Source organism: Nicotiana tabacum, chromosome 7, assembly GCF_000715075.1.
Source record: "Nicotiana tabacum cultivar K326 chromosome 7, ASM71507v2, whole genome shotgun sequence".
NCBI lineage: Eukaryota > Viridiplantae > Streptophyta > Magnoliopsida > Solanales > Solanaceae > Nicotiana > Nicotiana tabacum.
In genome coordinates this window covers 11,347,229-11,365,888 of record NC_134086.1, presented here as the reverse complement: position 1 = coordinate 11,365,888, position 18,660 = coordinate 11,347,229, and the positions used below count along the sequence as shown (strand labels likewise).

The 18,660-nt window shown below is 38.6% G+C and overlaps 1 protein-coding gene across 1 annotated transcript; it reads right to left on the bottom strand.

The window, feature by feature from the left end:
- Positions 1–1,019: 1,019 nt before the first annotated feature.
- LOC142161983 (uncharacterized) lies at positions 1,020–1,970 on the bottom strand. Its single transcript, XM_075218277.1, has 2 exons — positions 1,701–1,970; positions 1,020–1,355 (listed from the first exon to the last, which is right to left on the bottom strand). The coding sequence occupies exons 1-2, from the start codon at positions 1,968–1,970 to the stop codon at positions 1,020–1,022; spliced, it is 606 nt and encodes a 201-aa protein (XP_075074378.1).
- Positions 1,971–18,660: the final 16,690 nt, after the last annotated feature.

The window sequence follows — 18,660 nt, the reverse complement described above, 5'->3', positions numbered from 1 at the left end:
ATGACCTTAGTGATTAATCCCTGGTAATAGTGACTCCTTTTTCTTGCATAAAAAATAGGGCAGCCAAGATAGGTCATAGGGAAACATTGTCTTCATATACATGTAATCCTTTCAACCTTGTTAATCACCTCAATATCCGTTAATTGATGCAGGTATATGGCAGATTTGGCTTTGTTCACCGGTTGACCAGACGATGATTCATAAGCTTGCAAAACCTCCATGACAAGTCTCTGTGAAGTTTCATCATATGAGGAGAAAATGATTGTATCATCAGTGTATGAGAGATGATTTATTTTTGGGCTCCATTTTGGCATTCCAAATCCACATAAATACAAGTTAGTGTGTAGTGAATTCAATCCCCAAGACATTGCTTCTGCTGCTAGAATGAATAGGGTTGGTGACAAAGGGTCACCCTGCTTAACTCCCCTCGAAGATTTGAAGAAACCATTTGGCTGACCATTTATAAGAATAGAGTACCAATTATTCCCAATCAAATCAAAGATCAATCCAATAAACGCTTCAGGAAATCCCATCTTCCTTAGCATTTTGGTCAGGAATAGCCATGATAGCCTATCGTAAGCTTTTGTCATGTCGAGCTTAATCACAACATTTGGGCCTGCTTTTGTTCTCGACCTGATATCCGTAATGATTTCTTGAGTTAACAGTACATTCTCAACTATACTTCTTCCATTCACAAAACCTGCTTGTTCCTATGAGATTAAGTTTGGTAAAAATTCAACCAACCTTTCATGAATAACCCTCGAGAAAATCTTGTTAACAAAGTTGCTGAGACTGATTGGTCTCATGTCTGCAAAGGTCATCACTTCTTTTTTCTTTGGTAATAAAACCATGTTTTTGTGTGTCACACTCTTTGGCAATTGCTGACCGCAAAAGAAAGCCCTGACCATGTCGACTACATCTTTTTCAATGATTTCCCAGCATGTTTGGTAAAAGGCTCCAGTGAAACCATCTGGTCTGCCGGCTGAGTCCCCATTCAACCCCATAACTGCTCTCTTCACTTATTCATTGGAAGGCAAAGCCATCAATCTCTCATGTTGATCGCTATCTACCATTGAAGGTACATGATTTAGAATATCAAAAGCATTAGGCACTGCACTCTCAGTAAATTGATCATTGTAGAACCTTACTACTTCTTCTGCTATTAAGTGATCTTCTTCAATCCAGTTACCAAGGCTATTCTGGATCCATGATAATTTTTGTCTCTTCCTTCTCCCATTAACCTGAGCATGGAAGAATTTAGTGTTTCTATCGCCATCTTTGAACCATAACATGCCAGGTTTTTGCCTCCAGAATTCTTCTTCTAATGCAAGATATTTAATCATTTCAGCTTGGACCTGTCATAATCTTTGTCTGTTCATCTGTGTAGGATTGACTTCAAATTGTCTTTCATGAACCAAGACCACCTCCACAAGGCTTGCAATCTTTTGGAATATATCCCCATATGTAGCTCTGCTCCAGGTCTATAGTGCTTGCTTAAGCTTCTTTAACTTGTAGTTAAAAATGCAGAAAGGGTTAGCACTATAATCAGCATTCCGATTCTCCTTCACTACCTCTTTGAAGGTTTCATGCTTTGTCTAGAAGTTTAGAAATCTGAATGACTTCTTAATTGGAGGAGTTTCTATATCACATTTCAGCAGCATCGGGCAATGATCAGACCCAATTTTGGATAGGTGAGTTACCTCCAATCCAGGAAAGGTCTGTTGCAATTCATTATTGCCAAAATATCTGTCCAATCTTTTAAAAATACAGTCCTCCTCTGATCTTCCATTCCACCATGTAAATATGCTTCCTTTAAATCCCAAATCTGTCAAGTTGCAGGTATTGATGCAGTGTCTAAAGTCATCTACCTCAAGGAGAGAAACTGGCAAGCCTCCATACTTCTCTTCCTCATCCCATATCACATTAAAGTCACCTCCAACTTGCCATGGTACTGTCATATCTGATGCCATTGCATACAAAGTATCTCATAGTTCAATTCTTTCAATGCGATCACATTTGGCATAAACTAGTGTAAGGATGAGCTCAACATGTGTTTCAGTGTGCATCAATATCAAAGTCAGTTGTTTAGTCATGTTATATAGAATAGTAACCTCAAATATTTCATCAATAAAAGCCCAAATCTTGTTTGACACATTCACCACAGCCTGTGCCAAACCAATTCTTGCTCTATACCTCTCCATTTTGTGAGGCTGTTGCATAGGCTCAAGGATTCTTATGAACTCAAAGTGATGTTTCCTGTGCATTGTAATCAGCCTTTCAAATGCTTGCATTGTATTTACTAACCTCACATTCAATATAATGGCATCCATTAACGGTTTTTGGGTTTGGACAGTGTTCTCCTTGTTTGTACCCCTCCTGTTGGGATAGATGGTTCTTTGACTTGTTTGTTTTTTCTCTTTGTTGCAGATTTAACCTGTTCAATGTGCCTAGGTGATAAATCTCCTTGCTTGGCAACATTGAGAAAGTTTTGGGTTGTTGACTCCTCATCCAGGCCCATGTTTGCTTGATTACTTTGGCCTTCAATTTTCTTAGTGTTAGCTGTAACCATTAAACCAGATTTTTCCTGTAGGATATTTATCTCTTTGTTACCAAAACTGTTGACATTCTGTTGATGTTCAGATTTTAATTTAACAGTACCCTGCTCTATAGCTTGTGGATCTGGTTGTTGGTTTGTAGCATTTGCAATAATAATTGGCATTGCATTACTACAGCTTGGACCTTCTTGTCCTGCTTTGGTCTGCTCAATATCACCAAGTGCTCCTCCTGGATCATCTACATTGCACAACTCTGCATTTTTTAGGTTTAGGTCTTCAGCAGTTGCATTCTGTTTTTTAGAAGTTTGCTCTCCTTTGCTTTTCTCATTTACACTTGGATCATCTTCATTATTTGCATCCCCTCCTGTCTCATCATTACTTCCCATTCCATCTTGAATTTGACCCTCTCCTGGATCTTCTTCAGTCTGATTTAACCACAACTTGCTTCCTTTCCAATTAATTGTTTCACTGTTTTTAAACATTTCAAAATCTGTGTCTTCCACCTGCTCATTGTCATTGCTTGTCTGCTCTTCTTGCCTTGTCACTGCATGCACAGTATTTACCTTGACTGAATTTTTGGCCATTGTCTCATTCATCCTAGTGTCTTGAGATGGTATGTCTTTACATGAGGTGTTGGCACCTATAACATTGTTAGCAGAAGCTATTTGCACCCAAGTTGCTATTGATTTCTCATTGTCTGCATTGATCTTTGTTGTTGGATTCCCATTTGCAGTAGGAATAAATGCTGGAGCTTTGTGGTTCAGTTTATTAGCTTCAGTATTTGATGATTGTCTCCTAGCTGAAATAAGAGAAGTTATCTTTTGTACTAGCTACTTGGTCGATACATGAACTTCCTGCTCCTCTGAATCAATCGCCACAATTGATATGGAATTATTGTGTTGTATATCACTGTGGCCTGTTGTTTTTTGAACGTCCTCCACAACTGCCAGTTGGTTATCTTTATTTAACTCACCATTTTCAATTTCTAACACTGCAAATTCGTTGGTTGATTGTATTTGTTTTTCTACAGCAGCATTGTTAACACGAACCATTTCTTTCCCTTGTGCAGTATTACCTTCAATTTGTTTGCCATTGTTTAGTCCCCTATTGTTGCGGACTTCCTTCCATTGAGGGCCTATATTACCAACTACCTTGCCACTAGTAAGGACCATCAAAGGAGCATCATGTTTTGCATGTTTTTTGTTTTCTTGTTGCACATTTTCAACATTTTCTTGTTGTTGGGCAGTTTTGGTTTCCCTTAGCTCAGGATTAATTCTCCAACATTCCATCCTATCATGTCCTTGTAATTTGCATTCTTTGCAATACTTATGTAGGTAGTCATAGTTAATGGTTACCCATTCAGTTCTTACCTCTCCATTTGTCTCATTGAGAATGTCCATTCGAACTTTCTTTGGGAGATCAGCTAGCAGGTCCACCAGCACTTTCACACGAGCACAGCTAGGTCTTGTTTTCTTTACAGTGGCCAAATCCAATTGAAGGGATTTATCTACAGCTGAAGCTAAAGAGAATATGCATTCCCTGACAAAGTATGTTGGCAGCAGATTAGGGAATGATATCCAGGCCATAACCTTAGGTGTCTCTTCTCCAACTTTGAATTTTGCATCATAAATCAATGTTCTCAATTGATATTCATCCACATGCTTATCCTTAACATAGTACACACCTTTTGACGAGAAATCTACATAATCTTGCCATTGTGTAAATAGTATCAAAATGTGTCTATCACGTAGATATCCTATGTTACATTCAGCTTTGATACCACATTGTAATGGGACGATTCGACGTATTTCATTGATATCTGGCCATCCGTATGAAAATTTGCACACCACTGCCTGTTGCAATCCCTCAATGTAGTTCATATGTTCTACTTCTAATTCCGTAAAACAGACTGTTGGTTGTCCTTGAAAGTATTGAGCTTGTCTAGGAGCTATTGGATCCACATGTACTCTTTCTTGCGTAGTTGAAGTACTGGCCATGGGTTTGACTGCCTTTGCGTAGTCTATTGGTTTTGGAACATTAGCAGACATCGTATATGGCTGTGTGATGTTGGGGGCTGGTTGGGGCTGTGGCCCATCGATTGAAGGTAGCTGGCCACTGGCCATTGTGGCCATGGCAGTACTGCGTCAAATAGAAGTGGACTTCCCAGGAAAATCGTGTTTCTTCAAAGATCTTGAAGTAGCATTGATCCACCAGTTTAATACAAAGTATTTCTCTTGCACCAGTTACAATGTATAACTGTCTTTGACGATAAAAGCTGCAGATTATACTAATTCGATACTACAGCAGCTCTAAAAAATTTTGTAATACCTGTTGTTGATTTTGGCTTCAAATCTGTTAATCACGATTAAAACAAAGGGTCCAAAATTTGTTCTTCAACACTCTTCAGTTACCAGAAATAAGTTGAGTCTGGCAATTCGATGCTACAGTGTTTTTGAGAAGTGATTTAAAAGCTATTAATGATTTTAACCTCAAACCTGATAATTCCAGTTAAAAACAAAGCTTCCAAGTTGATCTTCAAAACTTCAACTTCACGTCAAAAGCAGAAACATGAAGGCTTGCAATCGCGATGCTACAGTAACTCGCAAGATAAAATTAAAGATCTGAGGCGATTGGTTAAAGTGTTTAGGAAGAAATCAAATGAGGATTGATCACAACGAGAAAGGTGTTCTTTTGGTACTAAGATTGTGATCTTAACTTGCCGGAATCTGAAATTATGGCCGATGAATAGTGACAGAATAACTATTCATGGTCTTCTTCCTAGAGAGAAGGCAGAGAATTTTATTGTTTCTTCCACATTAAAATTTGGTGTTCTTTATCTTTTTTATTTTCAATTTTGCCTCTTCTTGATATAACAGTGGTATCAAAGCCTTGGTTATATATCCGGCTTGTTACGGAATGGAGGCGAATATGAGCAAATGGTATCAAAGCAAGGTTCAAGACAGGTAGATCTTGGCGGCTTCAGTTCTAGCTCAACTTATTTGACGGTAATCATGATTTTGTCTAAGAAATTTGACCGAAGTACTACTCACGTTAAGACAAACTTTGTGATGGAGATTTAGAGATAGACCTATTGAAGGCTTTGTGAAGAAGGTGGATCATATTTATTTTCTCAGAAAATTCAGACAAATGGAGAGAATTGTTGGGGGTTGTCCTGATTTTCTTACCATATTTGATTTTCCTATTTCTTGAAGGAAAGGACAATATATTTACCATAATTGGATTTTCCTCTTTGTAGAAGAAAATTATAATTCTTCCATGTTTGGCTAGTCCTTTTTCTTGTAGGAAAAGGTTTGGACTTCTATAAATTGAGGATCCTTCCTTCTCATTCAGTAGCATCCACAATGTAGACACAAAGGTTTGAGAGTCGTGTTTAGGAGGAGAACTTTACGGGACAAGTGTTAGTGTGTCACTTGTGTTTGCCTCTTCGTGAGTTTGTTCTCTTGATATTTTACTCTATTTTATATAGTGGATTGTTCATCTCCGCCCGTAAATGTAGGTCAATTGATCGAACCACGTTAAATATTTGTGTCTCTTTAAGTATATTTCTCGTGTTATCTGCATTATTGTTGTTCAAGGTTAGCTTTACTAGCTTCCATTTGACACCTAACTTTTTTCAGTTCTAACAAGTGGTATCAAAAAATTCAGACCATGGGTGATTTAGATGAGGAGATTTATATGGAGCAGCCTGAGGACTTCATTGTTAAGCTTGCAGATAATCATGCGTTTTGGAGAAAATTGGTAAGCATGAAGTTTGTCAATAGTTCCTCTACTTGAAGACACATTTGGCCCCTTAGTTGAAGGGGGGTTATGTTAGGCCCATGCCCATGTTGTCCAGCCAAAGGCCCAATGGCCTAATCATATTCTCTTTTGGTTTCAATTCCTATTCGGAATTGGATTTGGTTTTTATTCCTATTTAGAGTTGGTTTTGGCTTTTAGAGAAAGTACCACTCATTATCTCTAAATAGAACAACCTTGGAGAATTGTTCTATGCTCATCGATACAAGTCTTTGAAAGACTAAAGCATATAAGACCCTTTTTTAGAGAGCTTTCATCAAGAGAGAAGAAAAGTAGTTGTTTTGCTGTAGATTTTTGTTCCGACCAGCCAACTTCAAATTATGTTTTTCGATTCGTTAACCGTTGAATTGGGCTGAAATTTTGACTGAGTGTTCGTAACATCTTGGTCTTTGATTTAAATGGTGGAGATCAAATTTGGAAGCTCATAGCATCTGATTTCGAGCCCAGAGCAACAGCTCTAGTTTTGTGACTTCTTCTCTTTTTTAATTGATTTATCGTTGCTCTTGTTGCTATTGTTGCTCTGTATTTGGAACTTGTTGTGTAGCCAATTTGGAGAACTTTTGTAACCCTCTTATTGTTATAGTGTAGCCTTTTGGATCTTTGGGATCCCGTGGTTTTTACCTTCGATTTGAAGGGTTTTTCACGTTAAAATTTGGTGTTCTTTATCTTCTTTATTTTCAGGTTTGCCTTTTCCTCGATATAATAGTGACAAAATAAGTTTGATCCACTTTCTTCACATAGTTTTCAATATGTCGCATCTCAAAATCTCCACCACAAAGTTTTTCTCAACAAGCACAGCACTCCAGTCAAATTTCTTAGACAAAAATCATGATTATTGTCAAATAGGTTGCGGCTAGAACTACACCCGCCAAGATGAACCTGTCTTAAACCTCGCTCTGATACAACTTGCTAGGACCAAAAAAATCAGGTGTCATGTGGAAGCTAGTAAAGCAAACCTTGAACGACGATAAATCAAACAACAAAAGAGAAATATACCCAAAGAGATACAAACATTAAACGTGGTTCGGTCAATGGACATACGTCCACGACGAAGATGAGCAATCCACTATATAAAAAGAGAGTATAAAATATCGAGAGAACAACCTCACGAAGAGGCAAACACAAGTACACACTAATACTTGTCCCATAAAGTTTTCCTCCTAAACACGACTCTCAAACCTCATATGGCTACATTATGGATGCTGCTGAATGAGAGGAAGGATCCTCAATTTATAGAAGTCCAAACCTTTTCCTACAAAAAAAGGACTAGCCAAACATAGAAGAATTATAATTTCCTTATAAAAAAAAGAAATCTCAACTATGGTAAATACATTGTCCTTTCCTTCAATAAATAGAAAAACCAAATATAGTAAGAAAATCAGGACAATCCCTAACATTATATTCTTATTTTTATTCAATTGATATAATTTAGAGAAAGAGAAAAAAGTCCCACGATATTGCCCTTGTCCTCAAATCTTATAAAGATCCTTATTGTTATTACAAACTTTAACCTTGTTTAAACAAATTATAGTTAACAAGCACAAAATCCTATCCTGTAAACATTTATTGAAGGTGATGGGAAAACAAAAACAACACCAACTCTTTAGGTGAAGATATATACGTCACGACCCGAAATCCACTAAGGGTCGTGATGGCGCCGGACACCGCTGTCAGGTAAGCCAACCATAAATACTTAATTAAATTCTCATTTTAATAATTTGAAAACTATGATTTCGTTCAATTTTACTAGTAAAAGGTAGTCATTTCAAATTAAATATAATGTTAAGAAGTAAATACAAGATACCCCATAATCATCCCTGAACCCGGTGTCACGAGTGCATGAGCATTACTAGGGAATGAAATAAAATACAGTAACTGTCCGGAATACAAAGTGGACAGAAATGAAAATATAGTACAATGCTCTGAAGGAGACTCTGCTGGCTGCGAGTCATCTCGAATAATGTAGCTCACCAAAGTCTTTGTATCAACCATATCGCTATGGCACTAAGCCACTAGCCACACATGAACTTGTGCAACAAAAATGCACAGCAAGTGTAGTATGAGTACGAAAACAATGTGTACCCAGTGAGTATCCTGTCTAATCTCGTAGAAGTATAGAAGAGAGGTCGACTTCGACACTTACTAATGGTCCAATGATAATATAGTAAAAACTTAAGAAAATCATGGATTTCATAAAGCAAGAATAAACTCATAACACTGGAAAGCAGGTAAACAACTTCTCAAATAATAAAGCATTTCCAAAGATTTATTTTTCATTATCTTTATCAATTTATCTTCGGCCAGGAAAGGCAAATATCAACATTTATAAATCTCAAGCAAACAATACAAGCATGTACATATCATGCCAAGGTCGTACGGCCCGATCCAACATAAATGTAAAATGAGAATTGCCGAGGGTCGAACGGCACGAACCATAGATGCATATATTACCCCGCTCGCGAATCATACATGCGATGTGGTCAAATGTAAATAAACAATCACCCTACTCGCGAATCGTACATACGACGCAGGTACACATAGAAACACATACTCAACAGTCAATCAAGACATTCATCAAGGAGACAATTATTCAAGAAGGTGTAAATTTCCCTTTTCTTACAAGTCATGAAAATGAAGTTTAACTCTTTTAGAAAATCATTTGCCACTTCGATATGATTTAAGAAATTTAAACTATCAATAAGGTTGTATTTATTCCAAGTAAGCATGTTTTTGGGTCCTAGACTACCCGGACATAAGCATAATAGTAGCTATACACGGACTCTCCTCACCTTGTGCGTACGTAGCCCCCACAATTAGCAACGCTTATTCAATTAATTCACATATGGGGACAAATTCTCTCTTACAAGGTTAGAAAGGAGACTCATCTTGCTCCGAAGTCCAATAACCGGCTTCCAAGCCCCTTCTAACGACTCAAACTGATGCCCCAACTCTCCAAAACTAGCCAAATAATGGGCAAATCAATGAAAATACACCCTAATTCTCATAACAATTCAATTTATATAAAATCCCAACACCGCTCGAAAAGTTGACAAAATAGCCCTCGGTCCCACTTGCCCGGATTTTGATTTTTTTTTGAAGTTAAATTTCACCCACAACCTCATGAACTCAAATATATAATTGGCTCTCAATTTCATGTCCAAAATCGTGGTCAAAATCCAAAAATACAAATTTCCTAGGTTTTCTTCAAAATCCCAAAATTTATACTAATTTACATGATTTTCCATGTTAAAATCTAGATATAATCCAAGTAATTAACTTGCAATAGGTGGGAATCACTTACCTTGACATGGATAATGAAAACGGAGCTCCAAAATCGCTCCTAGGTCAGCTCCCATGGAGGAAATGAGATGAAATGATCCAAACCCATTTCTTTACACTTATACACTGCCTAGAGGACTCTTCTTCACATTTGTGTGACCCCCATCGCGTTCACAAAGAAGAAAATTCCCAAAACCATTTTTCCAAACTCTTCTCAGATAGCCTCTAGTATAATGGACATACCTTTTTGTAAAAAAAACTCCAAATGACAAATGGTTTAACTTTTTTAAAACTATAAACCAAGATATACAACTTTCATATTTTGGTCATCTCCCAATTCCTTATAGATTTCGAGATATAAGCCTCCAAGGTCAGCCCTGTGCAACACAAATTTCTTCTTCATCTTCCCGGACAGCCTATAGTGTACCAGCCATAACTTTTGGTATACTTTTCTAAAAACTAGACACAAATAGCTACAACTTTCATTTTTGGATTATCTCCAAATTCCTTATAGATTGTGAGATATGAGTGTCACGACCCAAACTGGAGGGCCATGACTAGCACCCGACCATACTTGCCGAGCACCAACGTACATTTTATCTAACCTCTTTTTTTTTATTATCTTTTAGGGTTGACGAGATCAATATAAATGGTAGACATGGATCATGGACAACCAACAATAAAATATGATGGCATGAACATACATAGCAGAGGATGACCAGACAATCAAGAAACTACATATAAGGTGTAAGCACGTGATTTTTGCTTCACGGACAATCACTCCAAAAGAAATAAAAAATAATAACAAATGGCCTCGCTGTACAATTTTTTTTTTGGATTTTACGTGGCATTTTGTTGGTTATTTGTGAACTTGTCCGTTTTATTTTTTATCAAACGAAAAATATAAAAAATATATATGCCATGTGCGGTTGAACCGTAATCCGTTTAGTAAAAGGAAAATCACAAAAATGCATCTTTCATTCTATTTTTTTTGTCATTAAGTGATTTTATTTTAATTAAATACTAATGTGAGTGATAATTGTTGTTTTGAGTATTAATTAATACTGGTATGATTTTATTTTATTAGGAATTTTTATTTAAGTGATAAGAAGGAAAACATGGGATTTGGGCCAGAATTTCAAAAGAAATCAGGCCCAAACCATTGCAAATGACCCAGTCCAACTAGGCCTTCTGCGAGACGCCCCAAACGACGCCGTATAGGCATCATTCTTTTTAGCCGTTGATTGATTCAGAGGAACGGCCCAGATCAGGCCAATCCTTTACCCAAACGACGCCGTATAAGGCCGTCTAATCTCAGCCGTTTAAACCAGGCCGATCTAACAGCCCTCGTCCCATCTCCTTTACCCGTTACCGGACCCGACCCAATGAAACCCGGTCTGATACATCCCAGCATGAGAACAAACGACACCATTTCTTTTAGTGGAAAGATCACAGTCGTTGATCAGTGGCAATCCAACGGCCAATATCAGATCCCTTACCCCATATATAAACCTTCCCCCCTTCACCCCGCGCCTAAGCCAAACCCCCCCTGCCTTAGTCATCCCCTTCACAGACCCAAAAACCCCGTAACCCTAGAGCCGCCCCCTTTCCCTTCACCATTAAACCCGGCGGCAAGGACGCCGGTGACCCCCACCTTAACACCCTAGGACCGCCTCACCACCCTGAACATAGATCTGTTGTTCTTTTGTCTCGAATCAAACCCTAGGTTCTCGAATCTTCATTTGAAGATTCGAGCAAAATTAGATCTACACCGATCTACCCCAGGTTCATACCAGACACTCCCCTGACCTCCCCCATGACCAAACCATGCTTGGTTTGGTCCGAATCTAACCTGGGAAACCCAAATCCCAAATCTGTCCTCTAGGAACCCTAGGAGTCCTCATGTCCGATCTGTGTCAGATGAACCAGATGATTAGGGTCTAATGGACCTTAATCGAAGTGTTTTCATTAGAGAACACTTCGATTAAAGTCCATTCAACCCCAAGAAAGGTCGATTTCAAATCCGAGCTGGGGTTTTCTGATTTTTCAAGGTTTTAAGGTAATTTTTGTTTTCTTTATCAGTTTATTTTGTCTGTTGTAATTGAATGTCTGTTCATATGTCCAAAAGTTTTGTTTAATTTATGTTATTGAATTTTTGTTGACTGTTGTTGTCCATCTTGCCCGGACCTCTGTATTTAGCCAAGTTCTTTCCATTTACTGATCATGTGTATGTGTGTAAGCTGTACAATCGATTAAACTTAAATTTGATTGATTAATTAATTCCCCAGTACAACTTTTGCTTAGTCAGTACAATTTGAATCGCATGATAATACTGTTGGATTTCTGATCATTGTCTATTGGTTGTATATGTTATAACTAGTATAGTCGATTCGATTCGTGTCGTCGATTAGTTTCAACTGTTTGAATAAGAACAATTTGATTTGTTTCCTGCTGAAACTTTGTTTGAGTCAAATTAGAAACTGAGTGTTGTCTGTGTTTGTTTGGTTTGAATCAGAAACATTTATAAGTTTAGTTTGTGATTTCAGTTCAGCTTGAGTTCTGAGGTGATAGCATGTGCACCATAGTGCTTTAATAATTAGAACAAATGGGACAGCATGGGCTGTCAGGCCATGGGCAGCCTGCCCAAACCTTTGTTTAGTTTAATAAGTGGATTAAAAGGGGCTGTCAGGGAATATCATGGGAGGGTTCTACTTTTAAAAATGAGTGGAAAAATAGCAGAAAAAGGGGGGGTTCTGAGTTGTCCAACAGACTGTAAAGGGCCTATGCTAGGCTATAAAAGAGGCAGAACTTCCATTAGAGGAGAGGAGGAATTTTTAAGAAAAAGAGGGGGGAATTTTTTAAGAAAAAGAGAGAGGTTTTAAGTTGGAAAAAACTGAAAGAAAGAAACATAAAGAAATTTTCAGAATATTGTAACCAAACACTGACTGAAACTGCATAAGATTTTAAGTTAGTCAATCTGTCTTTGCCAATTGTTGTTGGTTGTTTGCCGAGCTGTTTGTGATCATTGGATTGTTGTTGCTATTGCATTGAACATTCTGGTTTTCTCGGCTGTATTTTATTACTATGTTTTCTGGGTTTGTTTGCTTGGTGCTCGACCACTTGTGAGCTTCATCATTGTGGCTGGTTGTTGTTGTTGTGTTGTTGCTGTTTGGTTGCCTGCTGCTGATACTTTTCTTCTTCTCCTTCTTATTGTCCAAACATCCAGGTACACATTCTAAATTCATTGATGTAATGGTGAGTTTGGATTTGAATAAGAGCATAAGAAGTGTTGCAGTCCAAACATTAGCATAGTTACCATTTTTCTGCTGCTTGTAGTTTAGAATACTTGTGTGTTCAACATGTAAAGTTTGGTTTTCAAACTATGTAACGGAACAATTTTCATTCCTATTGAGTTTGGTCTGGTAATCTGTTGTTGTATGTAAATTAGAAAGAAGCTAGCTGGATAATAGTGATACTCGGCCAACAATGGTTTCACATAGGGTCTGTTAAAATGAATACAGTGATCACATTTGTGTCACCTTAATTCATCAGTAGATAATGTGTATTTCGAAGTCATACTAGGCAATCTGGATTATAGCGAAAAGATAAAAAAAATCGTGTAGCTAAACACGTGGTAATACCACTTAAGTTAGATAGGGTTAGTTTCAGTTGTTCCGTTTTTAAGTGTCAAGCATGTAAGGAATAATTAACTGAATTTCATACGTATGCCCGTCAATGAATAAGGTCGAATACGTCTAATTTCTTCGCCTAAAAATAATATGCTTCGATATTATTGTGTGCCAATCTCATGTTTCAGTTTTCTTGAATAATAGAATATAGAATGAAAGCAATCCCTCTTTGTACAAACTCTGCTGCAATTTCTCGTTCGTGTCAGCCGTAAACTAACAACTAATAAGTCACGTTTTTCAGCATGTAATTAATTAAGAGTTTTTCTTTTATTTTAGAGACGAACTTAATAGAAAAATGTAGTTGTTGTAGGTTTATCCTTAAAAATAAAAAATGAGATGAGCCTCGCCGAAAAATACAAAAATCGCGGGGCCCTCAGTAAATATTTGTTTTAAAATTGCTTAGACTTCGGGATGGACCGTTTAGCAAAATTCCACGGCCTTCCCAAAATAACAATACGTTAGTCTCTTTAGGACACGCTTTAATAATTCCTACCTCCTTAAATTCGGGTGCACATTTATGTGACCCAAATCCAAATCTCAACGGAGTCGAAATGTGTCTCTAATCTCGGGTACATTGATTGTGACGTGGTTCGAGATGCGTGTCCATGACGTTGCAAATTCCTTTCAAAAAAATAAAAAATGAGATGAGCCTCGCCGAAAAATACAAAAATCGCGGGGCCCTCAGTAAATATTTGTTTTAAAATTGCTTAGACTTCGGGATGGACCGTTTAGCAAAATTCCACGGCCTTCCCAAAATAACAATACGTTAGTCTCTTTAGGACACGCTTTAATAATTCCTACCTCCTTAAACTCGGGTGCACATTTATGTGACCCAAATCCAAATCTCAACGGAGTCGAAATGTGTCTCTAATCACGGGTACATTGATTGTGATGTGGTTCGAGATGCGTGTCCATGACGTTGCAAATTCCTTTCAAAAAAAATAAGAATGAGATGAGCCTCGCCAAATAAAAATACAAAATTGCGGGGCCCTCAGTAAATATTTGCTTTAAAATTGTTTAGACTTCGGGATGGACCGTTTAGTAAAATTCCACGGCCCTACCCAAAGTAAATGATACGCTAGTTGCTTTAGGCGCGTATTTAATAATTTAACCTTCTTAAACACGGGTGCACATTGATGTGACCCAAATCCAAATCTCAACGGAGTCAAAGTGTGTCGACGACCACGGGTACATTGATTGTAACGCGGTTCGAGATATATTTTCACAACGTTGCAATTCCTTGTAAAAAATAATAATAATAATTATGAAAGCGGTAAAAAGTTAAAATTTGCACATAAGTTCATATTTGTATAAAAATCAGATAATCAAGCCGAATATAACAGTTGAGCGACCGTGCTAGAACCACGGAACTCGGGAATGCCTAACACCTTCTCCCGGGTTAATAGAATTCCTTATCCGGATTTCTGGTACGCAGACTGTAATATGGAGTCATTCTTTTCCTCGATTCGGGATTAAAATTGGTGACTTGGGACACCCTAAATCTCCCAAGTGGCGACTCTGAAATAAATAAACCAATCCCGTTTCGATTGTCCTTTAATTGGAAAAACTCCCTTGTACCCTCTCGGGTACGGAAAAAGGAGGTGTGACAGCTCTGGCGACTCTGCTGGGGATTGACCCAGAACCACTGGTTCAGGGTTAGAAATTCGAGCTTAGATAAATTGTTATATTTGGTTTTATCTGATTTTTACATGTTTGAGCCTAATGTGCTAAATGCTGCTTTTACCGCTTTGATATTATTTGAACTGTACATATAAACTGTGCCGAAACCCTTCTCTTCTTACCTCCGGGGAGAAGCTCACTGGTCGAGACTCCCTATTCTGTTAGTGTCAATACCCAAGTAGAAAGAGGCTCGGATAATACCCAACTGTTCTAGTTGGGCTTTGACCCATTCATCATCATCAATTTCGGCTTTAGCGACAATCCGGAGAGACGGAATTTCGACCTCTGCCGGTATTACGGCCTCAGTTCCGTACACCAACAAATAAGGAGTTGCACCTATGGAGGTCCGGACGGTAGTGCGATAACCCAACAAAGCAAAGGGTAATCTCTCGTGCCATTGTCTGGACCCTTCCACCATCTTCCGCAGTATCTTCTTGATGTTCTTATTGGCTGCTTCGACCGCTCCATTCGCCTTGGGACGATATGGGGTGGAATTGCGGTGTGTAATCTTGAATTGTTGGCATACCTCTCTCATCAGGCTGCTGTTAAGATTTGCACCGTTGTCCGTGATGATTACTTTTGGGATCCCAAATCTGCAGATGATATGGGAGTGCACAAAATCCACCACTGCCTTTTTAGTTACCGACTTGAAGGTTTTAGCCTCAACCCATTTGGTGAAGTAGTCAATGGTTACTAGAATGAACCTATGGCCGTTGGATGCTGCCGGCTCGATAGGCCCAATGACATCCATGCCCCATGCAACAAACGGCCAGGGTGCTGACATCGTATGTAACTCTGTTGGCGGAGAATGAATCAGATCTCCATGTATCTGACACTAATGGCATTTCTTCACGAAAGTGATACAGTCATGCTCCATGGTGAGCCAATAACACCCTGTTCGAAGGATCTTCCTTGACAATACATATCCGTTCATATGTGGCCCACAAACTCCAGCATGTACCTCTGCCATAACCGTCGTGGCCTGACCGGCATCTATACATCTCAACAATCCCAAGTCCGGGGTTCTTCTGTACAAAACTCCTCCGCTGAGGAAGAAACCATTCGACAGACGCCGAAGGGCTCTTTTTTGGTCTCTAGTGCCCTGTTCCGGATAGATCCCCATTCTGAGGTACTCCTTGATATCATGAAACCAGGGCTCTCCATCTGCTTCCTCTTCCACCGCGTTGCAATAAGCGTGCTGATCACAAACCTGGATGTGCAGAGGGTCAACATACATTTTGTCAGGGTGGTGCAACATTGATGCTAAGGTGGCCAATGCATCTGCAACCTCGTTATGAACTCTCGGGATATGCTTGAATTTCACCGATCGAAATTGCTTGCTTAAGGTACGAGCTACCATGCTACCATGAAAGACTATACAACAAAAACCAACCGACAAGGCATATCAAACTATACATGAGTCGATACTTGTCTATGAGCCTCTAAATGAACATAAGTGCTGCAACATAGCCGGAACAGGGCCCCGACATACCCATAATGTCTATAACAAAAATTCATACCAAGACCACGGCAAGTCCGGAGAAGGGATCTCGCCAATCACTGCTGAACTGGACAACCTACTGTGGTGGGGGAGCTGCACCTGCCTGTCTATTAGGGCCTGCAGCACGACATGCAGCGTCCACAAACAAAAGGAAGTCAGTACAAATAAAGTACTGAGTATGTAAGGCAGGGAACCATAAATACGAACAGTAATGTAAGCAGGGATAGAGAATATACAACCTGGAACATCTGAGTACCTCTGAGGGCTAATGACATGAAATGCATGATACATATATATGTATACATAAACTTTTAAAACATACGCCTCTGTGGGCATCATCATCATCATATCGTACCCAACTATAATAGGCTCGGTAAAAACGTACCCGGCCGTCATAAGGCTCGGTAGAATTGTACCCGGCCACATGGAGCTCGGTAAAACCCTACTGATCAGTGGTTTCACAATATCTGTTGTTCCCGGCCGACTATAGCGCGGCTCGGTAGAGTAAAATAGATACATATATATAATGCATGCTCGACTAATGGAACTACATTCTAAACCTTTCGGAGTGACGTAAGGTCGGTATCCTTTGTACACGTTATTAGGACCAACTCTTCATTACGAACCTTATAAGAATCAGGAAGTACCAACAACATTGATAACATAAGAATAAGAGAAGCAACATTAACATCAATCGTTCCATAAGAGGGAAAACAATGTAAGTACTGCTAGCTTCTAAGAGTAGAGTATCTTTGGAAGCTCGTTCATTACATTATGTACAATCGGAGTCGTACAAAAGAAGAAAAGGGATAGCCTCACATACCTTGTATATACTTCCCCAATCACAAGCTATGCAATTGTCACAACTCCTTAGTCTACAATAAGAGAAACGATATTATCGTTATCATTTAAGCGTCATAACTATTATGTATCGATCACAACCTATTTTACGTTGAAACGGACAGCACCTCTCCTATATATATGACTTCACACCATTCAAAATAATCACCAAACAGCCCAAACAACATCAATAATAAACATATTGAGCCTCCCAAAGTAGTCCACGCACAACCTAATTACATCATACATACGACGGCCACCGTAGTCGTGTCAAACGACCCAAAAATGTTACGAATAACTATCAGCCCACAAACCTACATATATATGGTGTTTCTACACACCCTTACACCTCCAAAACTCCACAAAATAGTAGTAAAACACGCAGCTCAATAGCAACACAAAACAGTCTGCTACAAGTGAATAACTCGAACTCACGGCTTCCGATCACCGTCCCGTGAGTTCTTACATGTATAGAACGAATTACCATGAATTCACAGCAGAGAAAAATGTATGAAAGATGGCAGTAACTTACGTTACTTGTTGGATAACTCAGCCCTTCCCTTGGTTCTTCAAACTCTAGGTTTTACCTTCAAATAGAACTTGAAAGAGAGGGAAAATCGATTAGGGTTTGTGTGGGATTTTTGGGGAGGAGTTGCAGGGGTTAACTTTGGTTTTGAGGGTCTGAAATATGGATGAAATAACTGAGTTCATAACCCCTTAAAAGTCCTCTCTTGTCCGACTTAGGTCTTTTAATTTTGTCCTATCATTTTGGCAAGTAGGTGATGCACCTACTTGTCATCTACCAATCTGCGCAGGCTTGCGAAAATATGAATATCGCTATACTACGAGATCATATTGACAAACGGTTTAATGCGTTGGAAACTAGACTCATATATCTTTAATTTGGTGGTAGATCACCCCGTAATTCCTTGTAAATTAGGAGAAAAGCTTAGAAATATTTAACCTAATGTTTAAGTAAAATTATGAACCTAAGTTGCGACAATGTTTGTCGACTTTTGTTTCATAACTCGTTTGACTTCAAGACTTATGATACGGATATTATATGATTCAAATACCTTAATACATGACCTCTTGAGTGTATTAAGAACCTCTAGGTTTACCTGAAAATACGAGTTACATCATCCTTGATTAGTTTAACTTCTAATACTTGTTAATCACCCCTTATACACCCTTGTATCACTTAAGACCGATAGGATTAACTTCTTATCATCTCAAAGGTAATTCCTTCTTGGATTTATGTTAACTAATATATGGTATGAACTAACGCGTGTGGATATGG

Bases quoted from the DNA above. Each gene is read 5' to 3' on its own strand.
- LOC142161983 (XM_075218277.1), bottom strand. From the start codon at position 1,970: ATGGCATCAGATATGACAGTACCATGGCAAGTTGGAGGTGACTTTAAT. The intron at 1,356-1,700 runs GTAACTCACCTA...AGATTATGACAG, and splicing joins AGACCTTTCCTGGATTGGAG to GTCCAAGCTGAAATGATTAA.